At 31.6% G+C, this 22,122-nt stretch overlaps 4 protein-coding genes across 5 annotated transcripts; 2 read left to right on the top strand and 2 right to left on the bottom strand.

The window, feature by feature from the left end:
• The first annotated feature begins 314 nt into the window (after positions 1–314).
• On the top strand, positions 315–3,309 carry LOC107647792 (LEAF RUST 10 DISEASE-RESISTANCE LOCUS RECEPTOR-LIKE PROTEIN KINASE-like 2.1). Its single transcript, XM_088490000.1, has 4 exons — positions 315–1,149; positions 1,597–1,629; positions 1,818–1,841; positions 2,057–3,309. Exons 1-4 carry the CDS (start codon positions 315–317, stop codon positions 3,307–3,309), a joined length of 2,145 nt encoding a protein of 714 aa, XP_088346126.1.
• A 1,224-nt stretch (positions 3,310–4,533) lies between these two features.
• LOC107647791 (LEAF RUST 10 DISEASE-RESISTANCE LOCUS RECEPTOR-LIKE PROTEIN KINASE-like 2.3) lies at positions 4,534–10,205 on the bottom strand. Its single transcript, XM_016351840.3, has 4 exons — positions 9,333–10,205; positions 8,840–8,872; positions 8,072–8,095; positions 4,534–5,882 (listed from the first exon to the last, which is right to left on the bottom strand). Exons 1-4 carry the CDS (start codon positions 10,171–10,173, stop codon positions 4,630–4,632), a joined length of 2,151 nt encoding a protein of 716 aa, XP_016207326.1. The 5' UTR covers positions 10,174–10,205; the 3' UTR covers positions 4,534–4,629.
• Positions 10,206–10,590: 385 nt separating this feature from the next.
• LOC107647790 (rust resistance kinase Lr10-like) lies at positions 10,591–15,500 on the top strand. Its single transcript, XM_088490001.1, has 2 exons — positions 10,591–11,338; positions 14,148–15,500. Exons 1-2 carry the CDS (start codon positions 10,687–10,689, stop codon positions 15,242–15,244), a joined length of 1,749 nt encoding a protein of 582 aa, XP_088346127.1. The 5' UTR covers positions 10,591–10,686; the 3' UTR covers positions 15,245–15,500.
• Positions 15,501–19,758: 4,258 nt separating this feature from the next.
• LOC107647789 (rust resistance kinase Lr10-like) lies at positions 19,759–21,998 on the bottom strand. 2 transcript variants are annotated; one of them, XM_088489937.1, is made up of 3 exons: positions 21,206–21,998; positions 19,995–21,105; positions 19,759–19,874 (listed from the first exon to the last, which is right to left on the bottom strand). In XM_088489937.1, the coding sequence occupies exons 1-2, from the start codon at positions 21,867–21,869 to the stop codon at positions 20,009–20,011; spliced, it is 1,761 nt and encodes a 586-aa protein (XP_088346063.1). In that variant the 5' UTR covers positions 21,870–21,998; the 3' UTR covers positions 19,759–19,874; positions 19,995–20,008. The 2 variants fall into 2 exon arrangements, with proteins under 2 accessions (XP_088346063.1, XP_088346062.1); XM_088489936.1 differs by having other exon boundaries at positions 19,759–21,105.
• Between the last annotated feature and the right edge of the window lie 124 nt (positions 21,999–22,122).

Here is a 22,122-nt window from a genome sequence, read left to right as displayed (position 1 = left end):
TGGCACTTAACGTGTCACGTCATCGTCCAACTGACAGAATGACTAATTTGACTTATTTTTTATCTTTCAGGGACTAATTTGATTAAAAAAATCATTCGAAAATGAAAATAAAGATCGCATAATTTTTCAGAGACGAATTTGAGTATTAACCCAATAAAATATATTGTTAGATTACTAGACTAAAAAAATTGAATGGATAACTAATTAACGTCCAAACAATTAAAGTTAAACTTGAATGGAGTCTTGTTTATCACAAAATAATCCATCATAGTGTTGAACAAAGTAGATTTCCGTTTTGATTTAGGCATTCCTAGATGAGCAGATGGAAAAGCTTGTGGTGTTCACTACCACTCTTACACTTGCTCTTTCAAACTTGTTGCAATGGAGGAGCATGTAGACCTTCCTCTTGCGGCAAAATCACCAACATAAAACATCCTTTCCGGCTGAAGGATGATCCGGCAAGCTGTGGGGATTCCAGGTACGAGTTGTCTTGTGAGAATAACAGGACGCTGTTATATCTTTTCCCCGGTATAAGCTACCATGTGCAGGCAATAAACTACAATAACTTCACCATTCGGCTCGTAGATCCCGCCATCTCAGACTCAGGGGATGACTGCTCCACCCTTCCCCGATATTCTTTGTCCGTTAGAAATTTCAGTGACAGCTATAGCTACATGCATATCCCCAAATACAGTGAACCATATGGAGCCATTCAAGAACGAACTCATTATGTTGTAGTAAGAATGTTCGAGAACGTGATCTTTTTGAACTGCAGCTATCCGATCAGGGATGATCCACGATTCGTGGATGCTTCGCCTTGCGTTAAAGAAGGAGGCAATGTTTATGCTGTTCTTGGAGACATGGACGTGGGTGAATTAAGAGATGAGTGCCGTGTGAAGATGGTTGCTGCCTCATCCTTTCTTGTTCCACCGAGATCGTTGGTGGATTCATTCTTCATCTACCAAAACTTGTCATACGCTGAAATCCATAGAAAACTGAGTTACGGATTTCATCTTTCTTGGATGATCGGCGGTGCTTGTTCATCTGCCTGTGGCCAGCTCACTTCTTGCTTCTTCAACGAAACCTCTCCAAATCTCATCACTTGCCGAGCGCATCGCTGTTTCACTCCAATAACGTTCAATGAATGCGGTAAGAAAATTAAACTCCAAACATTATTTCCATAAAAAAAAATAATTTTGATGCATTACGAATGTAAAATAATTTTACACTTGTATCTAATTATATCAGCAAAAATAATTATTTTTTATATTGATGGCATAAATAGTCATTAAAATAATAAATATAACTGTACAATTGTGTAAAATGTTTTATAATATTAATATAATATTAATACATTAAAATTAAACTTAAAAAAAAAAGAAGAGAGTATAACCTAATCACATTAGAGCCAAGGGACCGGCCAAGACTGGAAAATCTCAATATATGTTTTCATTTCTTCCGCAAATTAAAATGTTACTTTTATTCCAACCATATATTGTATTTCAGTGAAAAGAAAAGAATGTTTGTTTGTTATTAACAAAGAAATTTGTGTGTTCAACTACCATTGCCGGCTAATACATTTTTACTGTCATTTAGGTGACGTGTCAAAGCTCCAAATCATTGCAGAAGGTATAAATTTTAGCAGCTACTCAAATAAAGATGTTAAAAATATTTTTTATAAAAATCTTTATGTTAAAAGTGTACTTTATTTATTTAACCACACTTTACAAAAAATAACATTTTTAAAACATATTAAAATAAAAAAATAACACCCTTACCATGTTTTTTAATAAATTTTCACTGATTGTTTTCTACAGATTTTGCATATGGATTTTTGGCAGGTAAAATGTCATTCCGTAGCGTATTATTTAGAGTTGGACGATTTTATTTTCCCATCCAATAATATTCTCTTGGGATAAAAGCGAGCCGGTAATAAATATGTTATTATTAATGTTATGTGCATAAAATTATATATGTTAAATTAAATTAAATAATTTTGTTTATTATTTATGTGGCATTACCGGTTAAATTGGTCTATATTTTTGTATTTACATAGGATTTAACAAAGTGACTGTCAGATATACCGGAGAGACAATTTCTGGAAAAAAAAATGTAGTAGCTGCTATTAAGATAGGTGCATTCACAGGACGGTTTCTAGTGCCATACATGATCCTCAAATATGCATTAGGTGTTATGTTTTTCTTTGCATTGTTGATCTACACATATCAAAGAAGACATATATCAATCTATGAGAATATTGAAGGCTTTCTACAAAACAATACCCTCATGCCAATAAGGTATTCATATAAAGAAATAAAGAAGATGACATCAGGTTTTAAGGAAAAGTTGGGAGAAGGAGGATTCGGCTCAGTCTACAAAGGACGGTTAATAAGTGGTCCCTTTGTAGCCATAAAAATGTTGGGTAAAGCTAAGGCTAATGGTCAAGAATTCATCAGTGAAGTTGCTACAATCGGTAGAATACATCATGCCAATGTGGTGAGGTTGATTGGATTCTGTGTCGAGGGTTCGAAACGCGCTCTTGTATATGAATTTATGCCGAATGGTTCTCTAGATAAGTTTATTTTTTCGAAAGTGGATAGTGTATCATTGACTTACCAGAAACTTTTTGAAATATCTCTTGGTGTGGCTCGTGGTATAGCTTATCTGCATGAAGGTTGTGACATGCAAATTTTGCATTTTGATATCAAGCCTCATAACATTCTTCTTGACGAGAACTTCATTCCTAAAGTGTCAGATTTTGGTCTTGCAAAGCTTAATCCTCTTGATAACAGTATTGTAGCTTTGACAGCAGTAAGAGGAACAATTGGTTACATGGCTCCAGAATTGTTCTACAAAAATATTGGAGCAGTATCTTACAAGGCTGATGTCTATAGCTTTGGAATGCTTTTGATGGAAATGGCAAGTCAAAGAAGAAACTCAAATCCAAATGCAGAGCATTCGAGCCAATTCTACTTTCCATTTTGGATATATGATCAATTGGCTCGGAAAAATGATGAGATAGAGATGGAAACTTTGATGCATGAAGAAACGAGTGAACTAGCAAAAAGGATGTTCATAACTGCATTGTGGTGTATACAATTGAAGCCAAGTGATCGTCCTTCAATGAATAAAGTGGTAAAAATGTTAGAAGGGAATGTTGCAAGCATTGAAATGCCTCCAAGGCCTTCATATTATCCAAATAATATGATTCACAGGGATTCTGAGATTAATTCAGGAGTAACTACTTTAAATAACTCTTCAGGCTCTTCAGGTTTTGACGAGGAGGAAATTACAACCAATGGTATGTGAGTGTTTTCTCGTTGATGACCAAAGCAATTTGCTTTTTTGCAATCTAGTTTCTTATTAAGTAAAAGGACAAGTATAACAAAGCAGAGGTGATATTTTTCTACACTGTGTTTTTAGTTATATTATGTGCGGCACGCTTTTGTTTATTAAAACCAATTGAATGATAATTTGATCACTTCGTTGTGGGCATGTGCGTATTAATATTGTTATTTTGATAAAATAAGTTAAATATAAGTGTATAACCTTTGTTTAGAAAAATGTTATTAATACCCCTTTCTTTAGAAGAGTGATATGTGTACTTGTGGTTGTCAAGACATGATTTATAATACAACATTTGAAACTGGTAGCATGCATGCAGGTGAATATTAATAGCAGAGAAGGAGAAACACAAATAATACTATGTAATTTTACATGCTAGTAAGTTTCATATGGTAATGGTAATTAGAACAAATTTTTGCTAATTCATGTGTTACATTATTACTTTCTCTCTTTACATGTGGAAAAAAGATACTAATCTAAGTTTAATTAATGTGTTTAATTAAGTTTCGGTAAAAAAAAAAGTCTAATCAAATCTTTATTAGATACGATTGATGTGTTTAGTTAAGGTTCAAATTTAAAAGAGTAAAGTATCATTTTTGTCCAAGGTTTGAGGTAAGTTCCAAAGTTGTCTCTAATATTTTAATTGTCTATTTAAGTTCCTAACGTTTCAAAATTGACTCAATGTTATTCTGTCATTAGGATCCATTAATAGAATTGACGGCGGCACAAAATTGATACATAGAACTAAATTTTAGTTTTATCCTTTAATAATATCAATTTTTTACTGTACATAGTATTCAATTATTTTTTAATCACATCTAAAGAAATTATACTTAATCACATTATTTTTATTCTTAATAAATTTATTTTTTTAATAATTTTATACTTAAAATTATAAATGAAAATAAAAATATAAAAGAAAATTATTTAGAATAAAAATAGTATGACTTAGATATAATTAAAAAATAATTAAATATTATATAAATAAAAAATTAATATTATTAAAGGATAAAATTAATACTAGAGCTAGAATAGGTTCTTTTGTTGGATAATCTTCATTGGTTATAATTGTAAGTTTGGTTTGTTCTCTTTATGCTCTATGTATGATAATTATGTTGGATTTACAATTCTGATTAATTAATAATGTTGACTAAACAAACAAACACACACGTACTGACGTACAACTTCATTAAAAATTTTACTGTCTTGACTCGTCCTTTTACTCAATAACTAAGAAACAAGATTGTAAAGAAGTAAACCATGTTGGTCATCAAGCAGAAAACTTTAACAAGGATTCGATGTACTTTCCTCCTCAAAACTTGAAGACACATAAGAATTATTTGAAGCATCTACTCCTGAGGAGTCAACTTCAGAATCTCTTTGAATCACATCATTTGGACAATATGAAGGTTTTGGAGGCATTTCAATACCTGCAACATCTCCTTCTAACATTTCCACTACTTTACTCATTGAGGGACGATCCCTTGGCTTCAGCTGTATGCACCACAACGCAATTATAAACATCTTTTTTGCTAACTCACTCCTTTCTTCATCCATCAAAGTTTCCATCTCAATCTCATCATTTTCCTCAGCAGCCAACTGATCATAAATCCAAAATGGAAAATAAAATTGACTTGAATGCTCTGCATGTGGATTCGAATTTCTTCTTTGACTCGCTATTTCCATCAAAAGCATTCCAAAGCTATAGACATCAGCCTTGTAAGATACTGCTCCAATATTTTGGTAGAACAGTTCAGGAGCCATGTAACCAATTGTTCCTCTTGCTGCAGTTAAAGTTACAATACTATTATCAAGAGGATATAGTTTTGCAAGACCAAAGTCTGAGACCTTAGGAATGAAATTCTCATCAAGAAGAATGTTATGAGGCTTGATATCAAAATGCAAAATCTGCATGTCACAACCTTCATGTAGATAAGCCATACCACGAGCTACTCCTAGAGCTATCTCAAACATCTTCTGATATGTTAAAGATATTCTATCCTCTTTAGAGAAGATATATTTATCCAAAGAACCATTCGGCATGAATTCATATACCAGAGCATGTTTTGATCTCTCGACGTTAAAACCAATCAACCTCACCACATTGGCATGATGTATTCTGCCAATTGTAGCGACTTCACTAATGAAATCTTGACCGTTACCCTTGGCTTTACCTAACATTTTTATGGCTACAAAAGGCCCGCTTATTAACTTTCCTTTGTACACTGTACCAAATCCTCCTTCTCCCAACTTTTCCTTAAAATTTCTTGTCATCTTCTTTATCTCTTTATATGAATATCTTATTGGCATGAAGGTGTTTCCTTGCAAAAAATCTTCAATGTTCCCATAAATTGATATATGTCTTCTTCGGAATGTGTAGATCAGAAGTGCAGAAAAAAATATGACACCCAATGTGTATCTGACGAGTATGTAAGGCACTAGAAATCTTCCTGTGAATACTCCTATCTTAATAACAGCTAACACATCCATTTTAGAGAAATTTTCACCAGTATCTTTGCCTACCACTTTGCGAAATCCTGTATAAATATATATATAATTTACGTGAAACAAGTTATTTATAGCCATGTCCTAACCAATGCAAATGAACGTTTGTTTTTAGGCTAAGGACTATATTGCTAACAGTAATGTTATTCATCCAAGGATGGTTTAGTCTTTAAATATAAGAGAAGAGTAGTGCTAGGGAGCCAATGGTCTAAGTGTATAATGTGACTAAATCTTTGCCTAATATGAATAAACTGAACATCACTCATACTATTCAGAATAACCATCTGGTACTGGAATTCACCAAGGATCGAACTCCTGACCTTTCAGTTCTAGAGCTTTAATACCATGTCATGTACCACTCATTCCAAAAACTTCAACTAATGAAAAAAGGTAACACTAATGATTATATCTCTAATACTCCCTAAACCTCCATTGTACACATTGTACAAATATACCATTGGCTCTCTAGACTTTCTCACTGAACACATACCGTTCTAATTATAAAAATAAAAGAGAAATGCTATTTGTACACCAAAATCATCCACTAGAATCAGCCACTAATATATTTGTGTATAAATACATGTGTGGTTTAATTTATTTTCAATGTGTATTTGTATTCTAACATATATTTTATACCGGTGGCTGATTTTAGTGGCTGATTTTAGTGTACACGTAGCATAATCCAATTTTTTAATTATTCATGTTTTCTGTTTTTGAGAAACAACTTCCAAGCTTGTTTAATTTAAATTAAATTGAATATATATTTCGAATTTTTGTAAAAGAATGTGTAAAACTTTCTATTGGGTGTATTTGTTTCAAAATTGTTAACGTCATAGGATATGTTTAATTTTGCATATGTCTCAGCAGTGCATACATGCAGAGACACAAAAATAGATATAGATAGCGAGATAATTTTATTTTTATATTTAGAACTGTATGTGTTTAGTTATATAAAACTATTTTATGTACACTAAAAATTAAATATCAAATAAGTTATTATATTTTTGTATATATTTATTGATATTAATTAATTTTTTTTCAAATAGATAATCAACCATAAAAATGATCAAACCTTCTGTTATAGTGAATAAATAATGAAACATATAGTAAACAAATAATCAAACTTATTTAGTTGTATAATAATTTTTTTTATAAAATATCAAACACATAGTATTTTTAATTTTTTATACGCAGTAACCAAGTATTGGTGATTATTTTTGTATACATATAATATAATTTTAAAAAAATTTACAAAATTTCTTTATCGTATATTTAGTTAGAAAGAACAAGGTTGTGTAAACTTCTTCTAATTAAATATTGTAAATTAAAAAAATATTCTTAATTTCTCATAAAAATTTCAGCTTTCATATCAAAGTAAGAGTCAGATTTGATTGGCTTTTAAAATACTTATTTCTTTTATCTTTTTAAAAAGATCTATTTTTAATAAATAAAAACTATTTATATTTGGATAAATTTCTAAAAAAAATTAAATATTAAAAATATCTTTTTTTAAAGCAAGATATAATTAGCTTTTAAAAAATTAAGTAATTTACTTTTTTAATACAAATATTTTTTAAAAAAATTATATCTAAATAGGTTTAAAATTAAATAATTTTTTTTCAAAAAAACCAATCTAATCTAACACTAATTAAAAGTAGAAAGAAAAGGTAAATGATGATAATTGATAAGTTGCACATCATAACATGACAAAATCTAATCATATGAACTACATGAGATCTTTCAAAATTATACTACTACTAGTCACCAAAAAAAAAAAAATTATACTACTACTCAAATAAAGTAGCAGCAGATTGAGCAGATGGTTTGTCAATCAACTAGGTTTCCAGCGATGGAATGAGTTTTTAAAATTTAATTTGGATACTTGGCAATATGCTTTTGTGCTCGTACATGTGGCTTCAACCTTAAAAAAATCTTCTGTAAAACAAAAAAACCCTTAAAAAAATATCTGTTAACAAATTGTTGAGATTATTGTGTTTTGGGTTATATGTCCCACGTCGATAATTAAATTAAATAAATTTATAGTATCTATATTTATATACAGTATAGTATATCCACATATTATCAATAGCATATAGATAGATACTTTTATAGTATATTATTATAATATTGAATTTACTGTCTCTTATACTTTTGATGAATGAAAATTTACTATTTTATCACTCATAAAAAATAAATATATAAGTTAAAGAATGAGATTTACCTTTCAAAATTCCATATGCAAAATCTGTAGAAAATAATCAGTAAAAAATTAGACACATGATAAAGATAATATACTTCCATTAATGCAAAAGAAAATAATAACAAATAGAAAATAACTTTTATGAAGTGATAACTAACAAGCAACAGTTTATTAAATTGTATTATTTTATGTTTGAGTTCTAATCTTCGTAATGCTTAGAGTTGAATACCTAAGCTAATTTCCTTGACAACGATTTTTCTTTCTTTTTTTTTTTCTTGGGTGAAGACAACCCAATTTTAAGTACATAACATATTTACACACTCTTCACATTTTTATCATATTTTTTTTCAATTAAAATCTTTGGGTTTGAACTCTAGACCTTTAAAATAGAGTAGAAAGAAAAAATATGTCAGGTGAGCTAATTAAAGCTCATTGGCGGATGAAGACAACTTGAACGAATATAGTTCTATTCATGTATGATTTATGGACTTTTTTTCTTATTTTTATGCAACCCAATCCGACTTATAGGCCTTTCAAAATAGAAAAGTATAAGTAGATAATAAAAATATTAAACAATATGAATAATAGATATATCGGATGTTCATTTTACTAGGTGTACGGATGGTTATTTTAATATTAAGATTTAGATAAATAATTTAGAAATGTAATGTATTTTTATTTAATTAATGGTTGTTCATGTTATTCAAGATAGTCATTATTTATCTAGCACTCCTCTAAAAAAAAGGCCTAAAAAATTAAAACAACACCGGAAGGGATAAAAATTCATACCTTTTGCAATGATTTGGAGCTTTGAAATTTTTCCTAAATCACAGTAGAAATACATTAACTCCCTAATTTTGAAGATATCATAAATGCAAAAATAATATTAAATTCAAAAAGAGAAAAATGAGCTAGGATTTACATAAACCTTTTAAGTTACAAAATTACTTTCTAAACCTTTCAATGTAGGATTTCTAATGAAGATACAAACATATAATACAAAGTATTAATAAACCTAATAATTTTTATAAGCTAATAAATACATGATAGAAAAATAAAAATGGATATTTATTTTTAGGAAGAATCTAAAATTATCTTATTTAACTTAATATTTATAATTTTAAAAATATTTGATAATAAAAAAAAATCAGTAAAAAACAGTCATAACTTGTCTTATTTAGCATTTATTAATTGTTACAACAATTAATAAATGCTAAATAAGACAAGTTATGACTGTTTTTTTTTGTCTATCTAGCATTACATGATAAAAAATAAAACTTACTGCATTGGACTCCCGTTGGACTGCCACAGAGATCCGTGCAAATGAGTCGTTGAGCGGTTTCGTTGAATGAGCAAAGATCGAGCTCCTCACAAGTAGATGCACAAGCACCGCCCAGCATCCAAGAAAGATCAAACCCGTAGCTGAGCCTCCTATGAATTTCACCGTATGACAAGTTTCGCTGTGGGGGACCAAGAAAGGATGAGGCAGCAACCATCTTCACACGGCAATCATCTCTTAATTCAACCGCCTTCAATCCTCCAACGACAGCATAAACATGATGATTACCTTTTTCAATGCAAGGGGCAGTGTCCATGAATCGTGGATCGTCCTTGATCGGATTGCTGCAGTTCAAGAAAATCACGTGCTCGAATACTCTTATTAAGTCTTCCTCCATTGTCGAGCCATTGACAAAAACTCGATATTGAAGGGTTCCGTATGGTTCATTGACGCCTTTGGAGACCTGGAAGGAGTATCCGTAACTGTCACTGAAATTGGAACGGGATAAAGAATAGCGAGGAAGGGTAGAACAGTCATTCTCTGAGATGGCGGGATCTACAAGCCGGATCGTGAAGTTGTTGTAGTTTATTGCCTCAACTTGGTAACTTTTACCGGGAAAAAGATATAACAGCGTCCTGTTATTCTCACAAGACAACTCATACCTCGGATCCCCACAGGTTGCGGGATCATCCTTCAGCCGGAAAGGATGTTTTACGTTGCTGATTTTGCCGCAAGAGGAAGGCCTACATGCTTCTCCGTTATCCTTCTGATTAGCTGCGCAAGTTAAAATTTGTTGCAATAAGAGTAGCGATGAGCAGAAGAGGGCTTTTCCTCCGCTCATCATGATTGATGTATGTGTGAGATGCTAAACAAATTTGTTGAACACCATGAAGTATAGACCATGTGGTAAGGGCAAAACTGTCTTTGCATTAGTCAATACTGGTATAATATTGACTTGGAATAAAGCAATTTGGTCTTACTAGGTATATTAATTTATGGAAAAGTATAAGGAGCTAATGGAATATTTGTTCAATGTGTACAATGAAGGTTTAGGGAGTATTAGAGATATAACTATTAGTGTTATCTTTTTCTATCAGTGTAAGCTTTTGGGATGAGTGATATCATGACATAGTATCAGAACTCTAGATCCGAAAAGTCAAGAGTTCGATCCTTAGTGAACTCCAAAATTAAACATTCCTAGATGGTTATTCTGTATGGACTCATTAATTTCTCCCTTGCATCCGTTTTTTCTAGGATTTATAATTGTGTTGTTGGCGATTTCTATGAAAAAGTTTGTTATTCTGTCAAGTGTCAACAGAAACAAAATTTCTCCCTTAACTTGCTTGCCATAACGACCATGGCAGCATTATTGCTGCTGCTGCTTGTGAGTTTGAATCTGAGCATAGGAATTTGCTATCACGATGGGGATGGTGATGATGATCCAGTTGGATGTCCCGCGCGTGTGTACTGTTCAGAAAACAACACCAATATTCTTGAGCTGCGTGGCTCTTCTTCTTCAGTGAAACTCCCCATCCGTCACATTAATTACACATCAAAAACTTTACAAATTTATGATCCCAAACACTGTTTTCCAGAACTCTCTCTCAGACTCGATTACTCATCATTTTATCCTTTCCGATATATTAAACATTCACTTGTTATCGATAGTTATTCTGATTCTCTAGAGCCAACAAACTGTACTTTCTTTGATTGCTCTTCAGGTGTGCCTGCAAACATCCTCATCGGAGGTCTGTTATCTTGCCCGATTTACAATTCTTTTGATGAGGACGATGTCGTCGAGTCCAACCTTGTATTCTGCACAAAATTGTCCCGTCATGTCTTGCCAATTTCCGTGTGTAACAATCGGACACGGTGGAGTCCATTAGACTTTGGGTGGTCAACAAAAACTTTTAAGAGTGGATGCTTTCTTGGTTGCAACAAATCCAACAAGGGAACTCAATCCAACAAGGGAACTCAACTCTATAAATCCATTTTTTTACCCCTTACAGGTCACAAACTTAAACTTGGATTAAACATCATTATTTTGCCAGCTTTTACATTGACTTTTGGATAAATCCTTTTTTCTTCTTATTACTAGAATAAGTTATTCTATTTGCATTGGATAGACAAGTTTAAGCATTTTGTTGTGGACCTAATATGATTGATTTTAGTAGGTATATCCATGACAGTGTCTATATAATTTTAATAATATTTTAATTTAAAATAAATATTATAAAAATTGAAATAATATTTTTTAGTTTAAAAAATAAAAATAAAAATTATGACTATAATTTTAATAATATTTTTTAGGAGTTGCTAAAATTATATAAGAATAAATAATTACTATAACTATAGATATAAGGTGAGTTTCTTGAAGGGTTTTAACCACACTCAGATCTGTCTTATTCCCAAGATTTCTGATACTAAAGATATGACTCAGGTAAGATCAATAAGCCTATCTTCAGTCTTTTACAAGATTATCTCCAAAATATTTGTACATAGGTTTCAGGGTATGATGAATAGACTAATTAGCCCTACTCAGAGTGCTTTTATTAAAGGCAGATTAATCTCTGATAATATCCTAATTGCTTACGAGTGTATGCATTACTTGAAGAACAAAAAAAAGGGTCTCGAAAATGAAATGGCGCTAAAATTAGATATGAGTAAGGCATATGATAGGGTGGAATGGCACTTTCTTTGGTTTATATTGGAGAAGTTTGGTTTTGACTCCCGATGGATCATGTGGATTCGAGAATTAGTGACAACTGTTTCTTATTCTGTTATTGTGGAAGGACAACCTTATGGTTTCTTCAAACCAAATAGAGGTATTCGACAAGGAGATCCTCCATCCCCCTATCTTTTTCTTTTTTGTGCAGAAGGTCTCTCCTTCTTGCTACACAAGGCAGAACAAAACAGACTAATTCAGGGTCTTCAGATACATAGGCGATGTCCCAAGGTCAATCACCTCCTGTTTGCTGATGATTCCATTTTATTCTGTAAGGCTAATCTTGAAGCATGTTTAAATATCCTGCATTTATTGAATTCTTACGAAAGCATGAGTGGCCAGAGGGTAAATCTTAATAAATCTGCTGTATTCTTTAGCCACAACACTCCGTCCACTACTCGTACACTACTGGCTAACTCTATGAATATTAATCATATTGGGGCTCAGGATAAATACCTTGGTTTGCCTTCTACAGTCTCTAAATCGAAAAAGGCTTCTTTTAGTATGATCAAAGAAAAGGTTCGGAAAAGAATCCAAGGGTGGAAGCGCAATCTTCTTTCGTCAGGTGGTAGACACGTATTGCTTAAGGCAGTGGGAGAAACTATTCCTATTTATACATTGTCTTGCTTCAAGTTGCCTGATTGTTTAATTTCGGAAATTCACTCTACTTTCTCAGTTCTTGTGGGGACAAAAAGATTCTGAAAGGAGGATGGCTTGAATTAGTTGGGACACTATGACTCGCCCACGAAAAGAAGGAGGCCTTGGATTTAAAGATCTCAGAATCCAAAATCTGGCGCTTTTAGGCAAACAGTTTTGGCGACTTGTAACACAGCCTACTTCCTTATTATCCAAAATCTTAAGAGGTAAATACTTTAGCAATGGTAATGCTATAACGGCAGAAATTGGAGTCTTACCTTCTTGGGGATGGAGGAGCATACTGAAAGGCCGAAAGATTGTTGAAAAAGGTCTTAATTGGGCTGTGGGTACTAGTGAGAATATCCGAACCTTTGAGGATCCTTGGCTGCCTCCTCCGTATCCTTTAATGATTTTTGACATGCCAAATAGACAGGCTATTTCTGAGTTGGTTCAAAGAGTTAAAGATCTAATTACTGAAGATAGAAATTGGAATCAGAATCTCATTCAAGAATTATTTTCCCAAGACATTGCAAACAGGATTTTGTCAGTTAAAATTCAGCAGAGTAGGGACAAATTGCAATGGGATTTGAACAAATCCAAGCAATATGATACAGCTTCAGGTTACAGAATTGGCTATTTATTTTACCATCCGCCTCTGGAGCTTTGCCCTAATTATATGCAGCAGAAAAAGCCGTGGATTGATCTATAGAAGTTGAACTTGCCTCACAAAATTAAGCTATTTATCTGGAAAGCTCTTCATGGCCGACTTCCGGTGCTTGCTCAGATTCATCACCGCATCCCATCTATATCACCAATATGCCCTTGCTGTCATGAAGCAACGGAAACAGTCACTCATTGTTTGATCGATTGCTCTAGAATTAAAGACGTATGGTCTCAGAGTTATCTTCGTGACTGTCTTCCCTCTCAGAGTTCTAACGACTTTTGGACATGGTGGACTGCATCAACAGAGATACTTAACCCGTTGAAGAATGCTGGCCGTAATCCTCAATTGCTTGCTATCATTTGTTGGAACTGCTGGAAAGCTCGCAACCAGTTGATTTTTGAAGGTTCTACTTCTATACCGTCTGCCATTCTAGCAAGCTCTGTCAAGTTGCTTCGTGAAATCTAAAGAACTCCCAGTTTAGGTCGTCATCTCCATGAGACAAGCCCTTAGTTGCATTCAATTTGATTTATCATTATTTCTTCTTTAAGATTTTTCTTCGTTTTTCGACCACGCACCGTTGGATGAATACCTTCAGTGTAGTGTTTTTGGAAAATCCCCACCTTTTATTATGCTGTCCTGCTTTTGGATATCTTTGTATTTCATTTTTTAATAATTAATGAAATATAACCTATTATCTTTGGAAAAAAAAAAAGGTGAGTTCTTTGGTAGCATAATTTTAATTGGCTAAAAATAACTATGTGTTGACTAACAATGTGTTTATAATGGCATGCAGGTGCAGCTCTCCTGTTCTCAACACTGGGTGCCTTGTATTATATATATTGCTATTATAGAAGCAAAGGGGAAGATCAACAAAGAGTTCAAACTTTTTTGAAGGACTATGAGGCATTAAACCCAACCAGATTCTCTTATGCTGATATCAAGAGAATTACTAAGCAGTTTAAGGACAAGTTGGGTGAAGGAGCTCATGGAGCTGTCTACAAAGGTAAATTATCCAATCAAATTCTGGTTGCTGTAAAGATCCTCAATAACACAGACGGAGATGGGAAAGAGTTCATAAATGAAGTGGGAACTATGGCCAAAATCCACCATGTCAATGTGGTCCGCTTGCTTGGATATTGTGCTGATGGATCTCACCGCGCTTTAGTTTATCACTTCTTCCCCAATGGTAATCTCCAGAGCTTCATCGCTCCGTCCACCGACAAAGAAACCTTCCTTGGATGGAACAAGTTGCATCAGATTGCTCTCGGCATAGCTAAAGGGATTGAATATCTTCACCAAGGCTGTGATCAGAGAATTCTGCATTTTGATATTAATCCTTACAATGTCCTGTTAGATCAAAGTTTCACTCCAAAAATTTCAGATTTCGGTTTGGCTAAGTTATGCTCCAAGAATCAAAGTACAGTGTCCATGACTGCAGCCAGGGGAACGTTAGGCTACATGGCGCCTGAAGTTTTCTCCAGAAACTTCGGCAATGTATCTTATAAATCCGACATCTACAGTTATGGGATGTTATTGCTTGAGATGGTTGGAGGAAGAAAAAATACAAATGCGAGTCAAGAAACATTTCAAGTTCTATATCCGAATTGGATACATAATTTGCTTGAAGGAGATGATACATATATTCCAATTGATGATGATGGAGATTTTAGAATTGCAAAGAAAGTGGCAATAGTGGGACTATGGTGCATCCAGTGGCACCCGGTTCAGCGTCCGTCCATGAAAAGTGTAGTTCAAATGCTTGAAGGAGAGGAAAGCAAGTTGAAAGTGCCGCCAAATCCTTTTGAATCTGCAGCTGCGACTACTTCAAGTGCAATTATTCCAGCAAGACGTCTGAATTTGGAGTTGGAAGTAATCCCAGAAGCAGACTAGTTTGATTTAATAGTATATTATTCGGAGTGGATTATAACTAACGAATCATTTAGTTATATCAAATAAATTGCAGTATTAGTATATATATTTGTTCTTAGACATCTGATTATAGAAAAAACATAATGAGGTTATCAATCATTGAAATATTTGTTATGTGTACTTGTGGTTGTCAAGACAAGATTTGTAATACAACATCTGAAACTTAGTTTGCGAGACTGGTTATTTCTGGTATGTACTTATGTTCGTTCCCACTAGTTTAAGGGTGAAATTTGTTGATCACATAAATTATGAAAATTATTTTTTAAGTTAATTGTATGTTATGGTGAGATTGGTAGCATGCATGCAGGTGAATATTAATAGCAGAGAAGGAGAAATTAAACACAAATAATACTACTTAATTTTACATGCTAGTAAGTTTCATATGGTAATGGTAATTAGAACAAATTTTTGCTAATTCATGTATTACATTATTACTTTCTCTCTTTACGTGTGAAAAAAGATACTAATCTAAGACTATTGAGCAGATTAAAACAATCAGCTATACATGACCTAAAATAATTATTTGTAAATTTATTTGTAACATTACTAAATTACGTCAGATAATTTTTTCCCCGTAAAGTTTTAAAATTAAAATTGAATTTACGGTAAAAAGAATTGTCCAAAATTTTTGCACGCTAGCTCAAGTAGACAGCAATAAGGCCCCACTGAATATAGTAATATTCTTATTCTTGTTTTAATCTTTTAATTAATAGAAAATTGGAAATAGTAGAGTTTTCAATTTGGATAGTGAATGCTGGAATAATTGCATAACTATTCAATGCTTACTTGTCAAATACTCGCTGGGACATACAAAATCTGATTTTTATTTATTAATCAACGTGTTAACATAAACGACTAGTCATCATCATATTTATGGCACATATTGTCATATTCACAAGCATTTCGTAATTTGGGGTAGAAATTACTTGAGAAATTGTTTATAAACCTCCAGAACAAGAATCTTTATTCCTTTTTTATTTTATCAATTGAAGAAAGTGCTGAATTTTCAATAAAGAACTTAAGAGACGTACTAACTAAGGCATTTGAAGAAAAGGATGCAGCCACACAAAAAGGAGAAAATGATAATTCTGTAACATATTGACAAACATTTCCTAACGTGTAGTTTAGGATAGAAATTAATCAATAAATTATTTATGAACCTTAATAATTTCTGTTCTTTTTTAGTTTTTATATTACGTTATAGAATGGAACTATACAATAAAGAAAAATAAGAAATATGTATATAATTATACAACCACCCATAAAATCAGTTACAAAATCAATTATGCAAATATAATATATATTAAAATATAAAATATATATTAAAAATAAATTAAATAATACATATATTTATACATTTTTTTACTAAAGATAGAAAGACTCGAATTCGCAACCTCTTAGATGAGTATAAAGAGACTATGTCGTTTGAGTTATAATTCATTATTTACATATATTTATATATAAATATATAATAATTAATTTTTTATATACATATAATATTTTTAATAATCATAAGAGAAAATTATATTAAGGACCGTTAAAGGAGGTAAACTAATATTAAAATTATTATGAAACACCGAATAAAATGGATTAAAAAAAGGACTACTTCAACCTTATTTTGTCAAAGCAGTTTAAGAAAAAGGAAATGTTATCTTCTGAAATACCTAGTACGACCCTTTCGTTTAATTACTTTTGAATTTCGGCAAAACTTTTTAAATTAATAATTGACTCATCTATATTATTTTCTTAATAGTACTACTAAAATGAGGTTGCATTATATTATTATTTTTTTTTTAAATTAGGAGTAAGACTCAAATCCATAATTTTTATATAAATATGAGCAAATTATACAATTTAAACTATAATTTATTAGCTGCATTAGCATTTATTAGTCCCAAAAAATATAGACCAAGAAATTTTTAAATTTATAGTAAAGAATTCTACCCCTATATACACGGAATAAAAATTCAAGTTATTATTGCGTAAGTCGTTGTTGACTTCTTCTTAGTTCTTACGCCCTAACTAGACTTCTAATATTCACTTATTAGTCATTTTGGCTGTTGTATAGTGTATTTTTTATTTTTCAATTTAACTAGATATTATTCATTAAAGTCTTCCAACTTTATTTTAGCTATTTTTTTACAAAAATTTCAAATATAATTACAATAATCGCATATAAATTTGATGTTCTTTTTTCTTTAACATTCAAAAAATCAATTTCAAAACTTTAAAATATAAATTATTTTAAATTAAATTTAAAATTTTTGAAATTATAACTTTTAAAAAAAATACTACAACATTTAATCTAAGAAACAAAGAAAACAAAAACAAAAACAATGAAGAGTTTTGCAAAAAGCATACGATGTCTTTTAACCAGGAAGCAAGAAAAATGAAAACAAAAAGTAAATAGAAAAAATAGTTTTTTCTTTTTTATTGTAATATTGTTGGTCTATAGTTACTTTAAAAAAGTGCTTAGTTTTCAACAACGAAGTTCAATCTATTAAGACATAATTGAGGAAGACAAGGATGTTGTAACCACACAGAAAGAAGATAATAGTTCTCAAACATATTGACAAAGTATTTAAGAAATTTCCTATGAACCTAAATAACTTTTAGTCTTTTTAAAAAAGCTTAATTTTCAATGTATAAAAAGTTCAAACGTATTAAATAAGCCATCTGAAAAAGATAAGGGTATAATAGTTATAAAACATATATTGATAAAGTATTTTCTAACGTAAAATTTGGATTAATATTTTCGGTAAACATTAAAATTGGTCCCTAAAAAATTTCAAATAAGATACTTTGATTTTCAATAAATTTTTATTCTTTAAAACTCCTCAAAAATTATTCTCCTTGGATAGAATGATCCTTTTGTTGTCTTCGATTAAAATTTTAATATGAATATCGAATAAATAAATTGTTAACAAATTTTTTTATAATAAGACAGTATAATTAAACTCTAAAATAGATTACTATAGACAAATTATTCTTTTTTTAAAACAATTAAGATAATCTATCAATAAAAATAATTCTAAAAAATTTTTAGAAAATAAAATTTTATTAAAAATAAAATGTATGATCTAAAATTCTTAAAACTAGTTTAAATATTTAGCCTATTATTTAACTAACTTCTCTTAAAGATATATTTTAAAAATACTATAAAAATATTTTAATAAAAATTATTAAAAGATAATATTTTTTATATTTTTAAAATATTAAATATATAAAAAACTTTAAAAAAATTTATTATTAACTTCTTAAAATATATCTTTATGATACCAGTCAAGATAACTAAATCCTATTTTTTTATTAACTATTCAGAATTTCAGATCAGGGCTTATTTTGTCAAACATGTTTGAGGGGGTGTTTTTTTTTTTTTTATAAATATCTTCTGAAATACCTAGCGGGACTAATTTTTTTTAGCTACAAATGACTTTTTGCAATTTATTTTAGATTAATTATTGCCTAATTTTATTATTTTCTAAACAGTACCATCAAAAAAAGCTAAGAATCAAAGAATTATAAAGTTTATCAAAAATACTATTCATACGCTAAAATTAATCGTTATTAATATATTTATATATAATTATATGTATAATTTAATTTATTTTTAATGTATATTTATATTTTAATATATATTTTATGTTAATAATTAATTGTAATAGCAAATTTTAATATAAATCTAATATAAAAAATTTATAGATAAAAAATACTCTTGACTAGTTGACTCGTGGTTTAGGTTTTTGGTATGGGAAAGTTTTAGGGTCCATCAATTTTTTAAAAAGTTGGCCAATATTTAACCATTAAAAGAAAATTAAATGATTTTATACCATTAAATTTAATCTCACACAATTAAAAATACTATTAATGGCCAATTGATGATTACAAAACACAAAAATTTTTGTCCCTAACCCTCTTTTTTGGATATTATTGCGTCAGAGATAAGTCGTCGTTGACTCGTTCTTACGCTCAATATCTCGAAAGAAGCAAATACCTTGGGATCATAAAATTATATATTGAATTGATTCAGATATTTCTTTTATTAAAAATGGATAACAATTATGATACTAGAAGTTCCTTTCTCTTGGTTGATTATGTAAGCTTATCCACAAAAATAAGAAGAAAAAAAAAATGGAGGGTAGAAATTTTGTTATTAGGAATATTTTGTAATATTATTTTGACAATGAAGTGTTAAAAACTTAATCAACATTCTACCACATGTTTTCTCTGCAATTTTTTATGAGTGACATAAATTAAAAAATTTCACACAAGCCATACAAATTTACGTCGAAATTAAAGCATAATGCAAAATACTGTATAGATTTTTGTTTAACATCACAAGCCATTTTACACAAATATAGTTATTGTCAAATTAACATTATCCATCTAACTAAGTCACTAACTGTTTTTCCTATAACAGATCTAAGAAACGAATCTCTTGTTCTTTGTAGTGAGTAGTGCGTGACAGACTCGTGTACAAGTAAACTTGGAAGAATACTTTATTTGTATATAACTATATAGTACAGAAGTATAATCTATAATAACACCCCAATAATATACAGCAACTGCAAGTTAAATGCCAAATAATATACTATCTTGCCAATGAGTAATAGCTCAAATGGCATAGTCTCCCCATACTCAATTAAGAGGTTGCGGGTCGAGTCTCCTATCTTTGGTAAAAATAATAATAATAATAATAATAATAATATACTATCTTGAACGAAACTAGTCTGCTTCTGGAATCACTTCCAATTCCATATTCAAGAATCTTGCTGAAATAATTGCACTTGAACTAGTCGCAGCTGCAGATTCAAAAGGATTTGGCGGCACTTTCAACTCGTCTTCCTCTGCTTCAAGCATTTGAACTACACTTTTCATGGAGGGACGGTGCACCGGGTGCCACTGGATGCACCATAGTCCCACTATTGCCAGTTTCTTTGCAATTCTAAAATCTCCATCATCGTCGATAGGAATATATGTGTCATCTCCTTCGAGCAAATTGTGTATCCAATTGGGATATAGAACTTGAAATGTTTCTTGACTTGCATTTGTATTTTTTCTTCCTCCAACCATCTCAAGCAATAACATCCCATAACTGTAGATATCGGATTTGTAAGATACATTGCCGAAATTTCTAGAGAAAACTTCAGGCGCCATGTATCCTAACGTTCCCCTAGCTGCAGTCATGGATACAGTACTTCGATTTTTCGAGCATAACTTAGCTAAACCAAAGTCTGAAATTTTTGGAGTGAAATTGTCATCTAACAAGACATTGTAAGGATTAATATCAAAATGCAGAATTCTTTGATCACAGCCTTGGTGAAGATATTCAATCCCTTTGGCTATGCCGATAGCAATCTGATGCAACTTGTTCCATCCAAGGAAGGTTTCTTTGTCGCTTGACGGAGCGATGAAGCTCTGGAGATTACCATTGGGGAAAAAGTGATAAACTAAAGCGCGGTGAGATCCGTCGGCGCAGTAGCCAAGCAAGCGAACCACATTGACATGGTGAACTTTGGACATTGTTCCCACTTCGTTTATGAATTCTTTTCCTTCTCCCTCTGTGCTATTGAGAATCTTGACGGCAACCAGAATTTGAGTGGACAATTTACCTTTGTAGACGGCTCCGTGAGCTCCTTCACCTAACTTGTCCTTGAACTGCTTTGTGATTCTCTTGATATCAGCATAAGAGAATCTTGTTGGGTTTAATGCCTCGTAGTCCTTCAAAAAAGTTTCAACTCTTTCTTGATCTTCCCCTTTTTTTCTATAATAATGATATACATGATACGAGGCACCCAGTATCGAGAAAAGGAGAGATACACCTGCATGCCATTATATATAAACACATTGAAGTACTAAAATCACTCACAAAAAAGAATGGAAATTCATAGAGATGAGTTTGATGGGTGCACGTGTTGTCACCTGCAATCGGTAAAATTATGGATTCATACTCCTTCCCTGTTTTAGGCTTCCCTTCATTAGGAGTCTCCAATTCAGACTCTTTGTTGGATATGTTGCAAGCAAGAAAGCATCCATGGCCACTCTGGAAACTTGTCTTCGATACCAAGTTGATTGAATTATCTCCCTGTATCAGATATGCGAAACTTGGCATAACCTTACGAACCAGTTTTGTGCAGGATACGAGGTCTAAGTCGATAACATCGTCGTAATCTTCAGCCACACGAATAGGGCAAGATAAAGTATCTTGTTCCTGGGAGTCGGAGTCTGTGGAAGAACAATTAAAGAAAGTAAGGTTGGTCTGCGTAACATTAAAAGAATATTCTCGATCACTATTGAAATAATATGTTGCGGATCGGAAAGGATAAAATGATGAGTAGTTGAGTGTGAGAAAGAGTTCTGGAAGGCAGTTTTTGGGATCATAAATTTCTAAAGTTTGTGATGTGTAATTAATGTGACGGACGGGGAGTTTCACTGGAGAAGAAGAGCCAGGCAGCTCAAGAATATTGGTGTTGTTTTCTGAACAGTACACACGCACGGGACATGGAACCGGAGGATGGTGATCCAGCTGGCAGTTCCCAAGATTGAGATTTAGAAGCAGCAGCAGAAACAATGCCGATATCTTCATTGCCAACAGAGGAATGCAAAATGTGCAAAATCACTTCAACCTTGAATAGTCTTGGACAAACACCAAAATATACAAACCAATACGCGTTTTACAATTTATTATTAAAAACTGCTTAATATTAAAAATTAATTAATTACCAATCTAAAACTCATTTAAAGGTTTGTTGTTGGATATCTTTACTGTATATTAAGCAGGAGAAAGTTATTAGCATGCTGACTTGCGGAGCGAAGACATCAATAGCCCTGACAAATGG

This window comes from Arachis ipaensis, chromosome B6 (genome assembly GCF_059453495.1).
Source record: "Arachis ipaensis isolate K30076 ecotype BB chromosome B6, ASM5945349v1, whole genome shotgun sequence".
Taxonomy (NCBI): Eukaryota; Viridiplantae; Streptophyta; class Magnoliopsida; order Fabales; family Fabaceae; genus Arachis; species Arachis ipaensis.
The sequence above is the reverse complement of the archived record's forward strand: the minus strand, read 5'-3'. Positions and strand labels throughout refer to the sequence as shown.

Coding starts and splice junctions, on each gene's coding strand:
- LOC107647792 (XM_088490000.1), top strand. CDS start 315: ATGAGCAGATGGAAAAGCTTGTGGTGTTCACTACCACTCTTACACTTG. Junction 1,630..1,817: donor GCTCCAAATCATTGCAGAAG/GTATAAATTTTA, acceptor TGTTTTCTACAG/ATTTTGCATATGGATTTTTG. Junction 1,842..2,056: donor TGCATATGGATTTTTGGCAG/GTAAAATGTCAT, acceptor GTATTTACATAG/GATTTAACAAAGTGACTGTC.
- LOC107647791 (XM_016351840.3), bottom strand. CDS start 10,173: ATGATGAGCGGAGGAAAAGCCCTCTTCTGCTCATCGCTACTCTTATTG. Junction 8,873..9,332: donor TCCAACGGGAGTCCAATGCA/GTAAGTTTTATT, acceptor ACTGTGATTTAG/GAAAAATTTCAAAGCTCCAA. Junction 8,096..8,839: donor GCTCCAAATCATTGCAAAAG/GTATGAATTTTT, acceptor TATTTTCTACAG/ATTTTGCATATGGAATTTTG.
- LOC107647790 (XM_088490001.1), top strand. CDS start 10,687: ATGGCAGCATTATTGCTGCTGCTGCTTGTGAGTTTGAATCTGAGCATA. Junction 11,339..14,147: donor CATTTTTTTACCCCTTACAG/GTCACAAACTTA, acceptor AATGGCATGCAG/GTGCAGCTCTCCTGTTCTCA.
- LOC107647789 (XM_088489936.1), bottom strand. CDS start 21,869: ATGAAGATATCGGCATTGTTTCTGCTGCTGCTTCTAAATCTCAATCTT. Junction 21,106..21,205: donor CATAATTTTACCGATTGCAG/GTGACAACACGT, acceptor AATGGCATGCAG/GTGTATCTCTCCTTTTCTCG.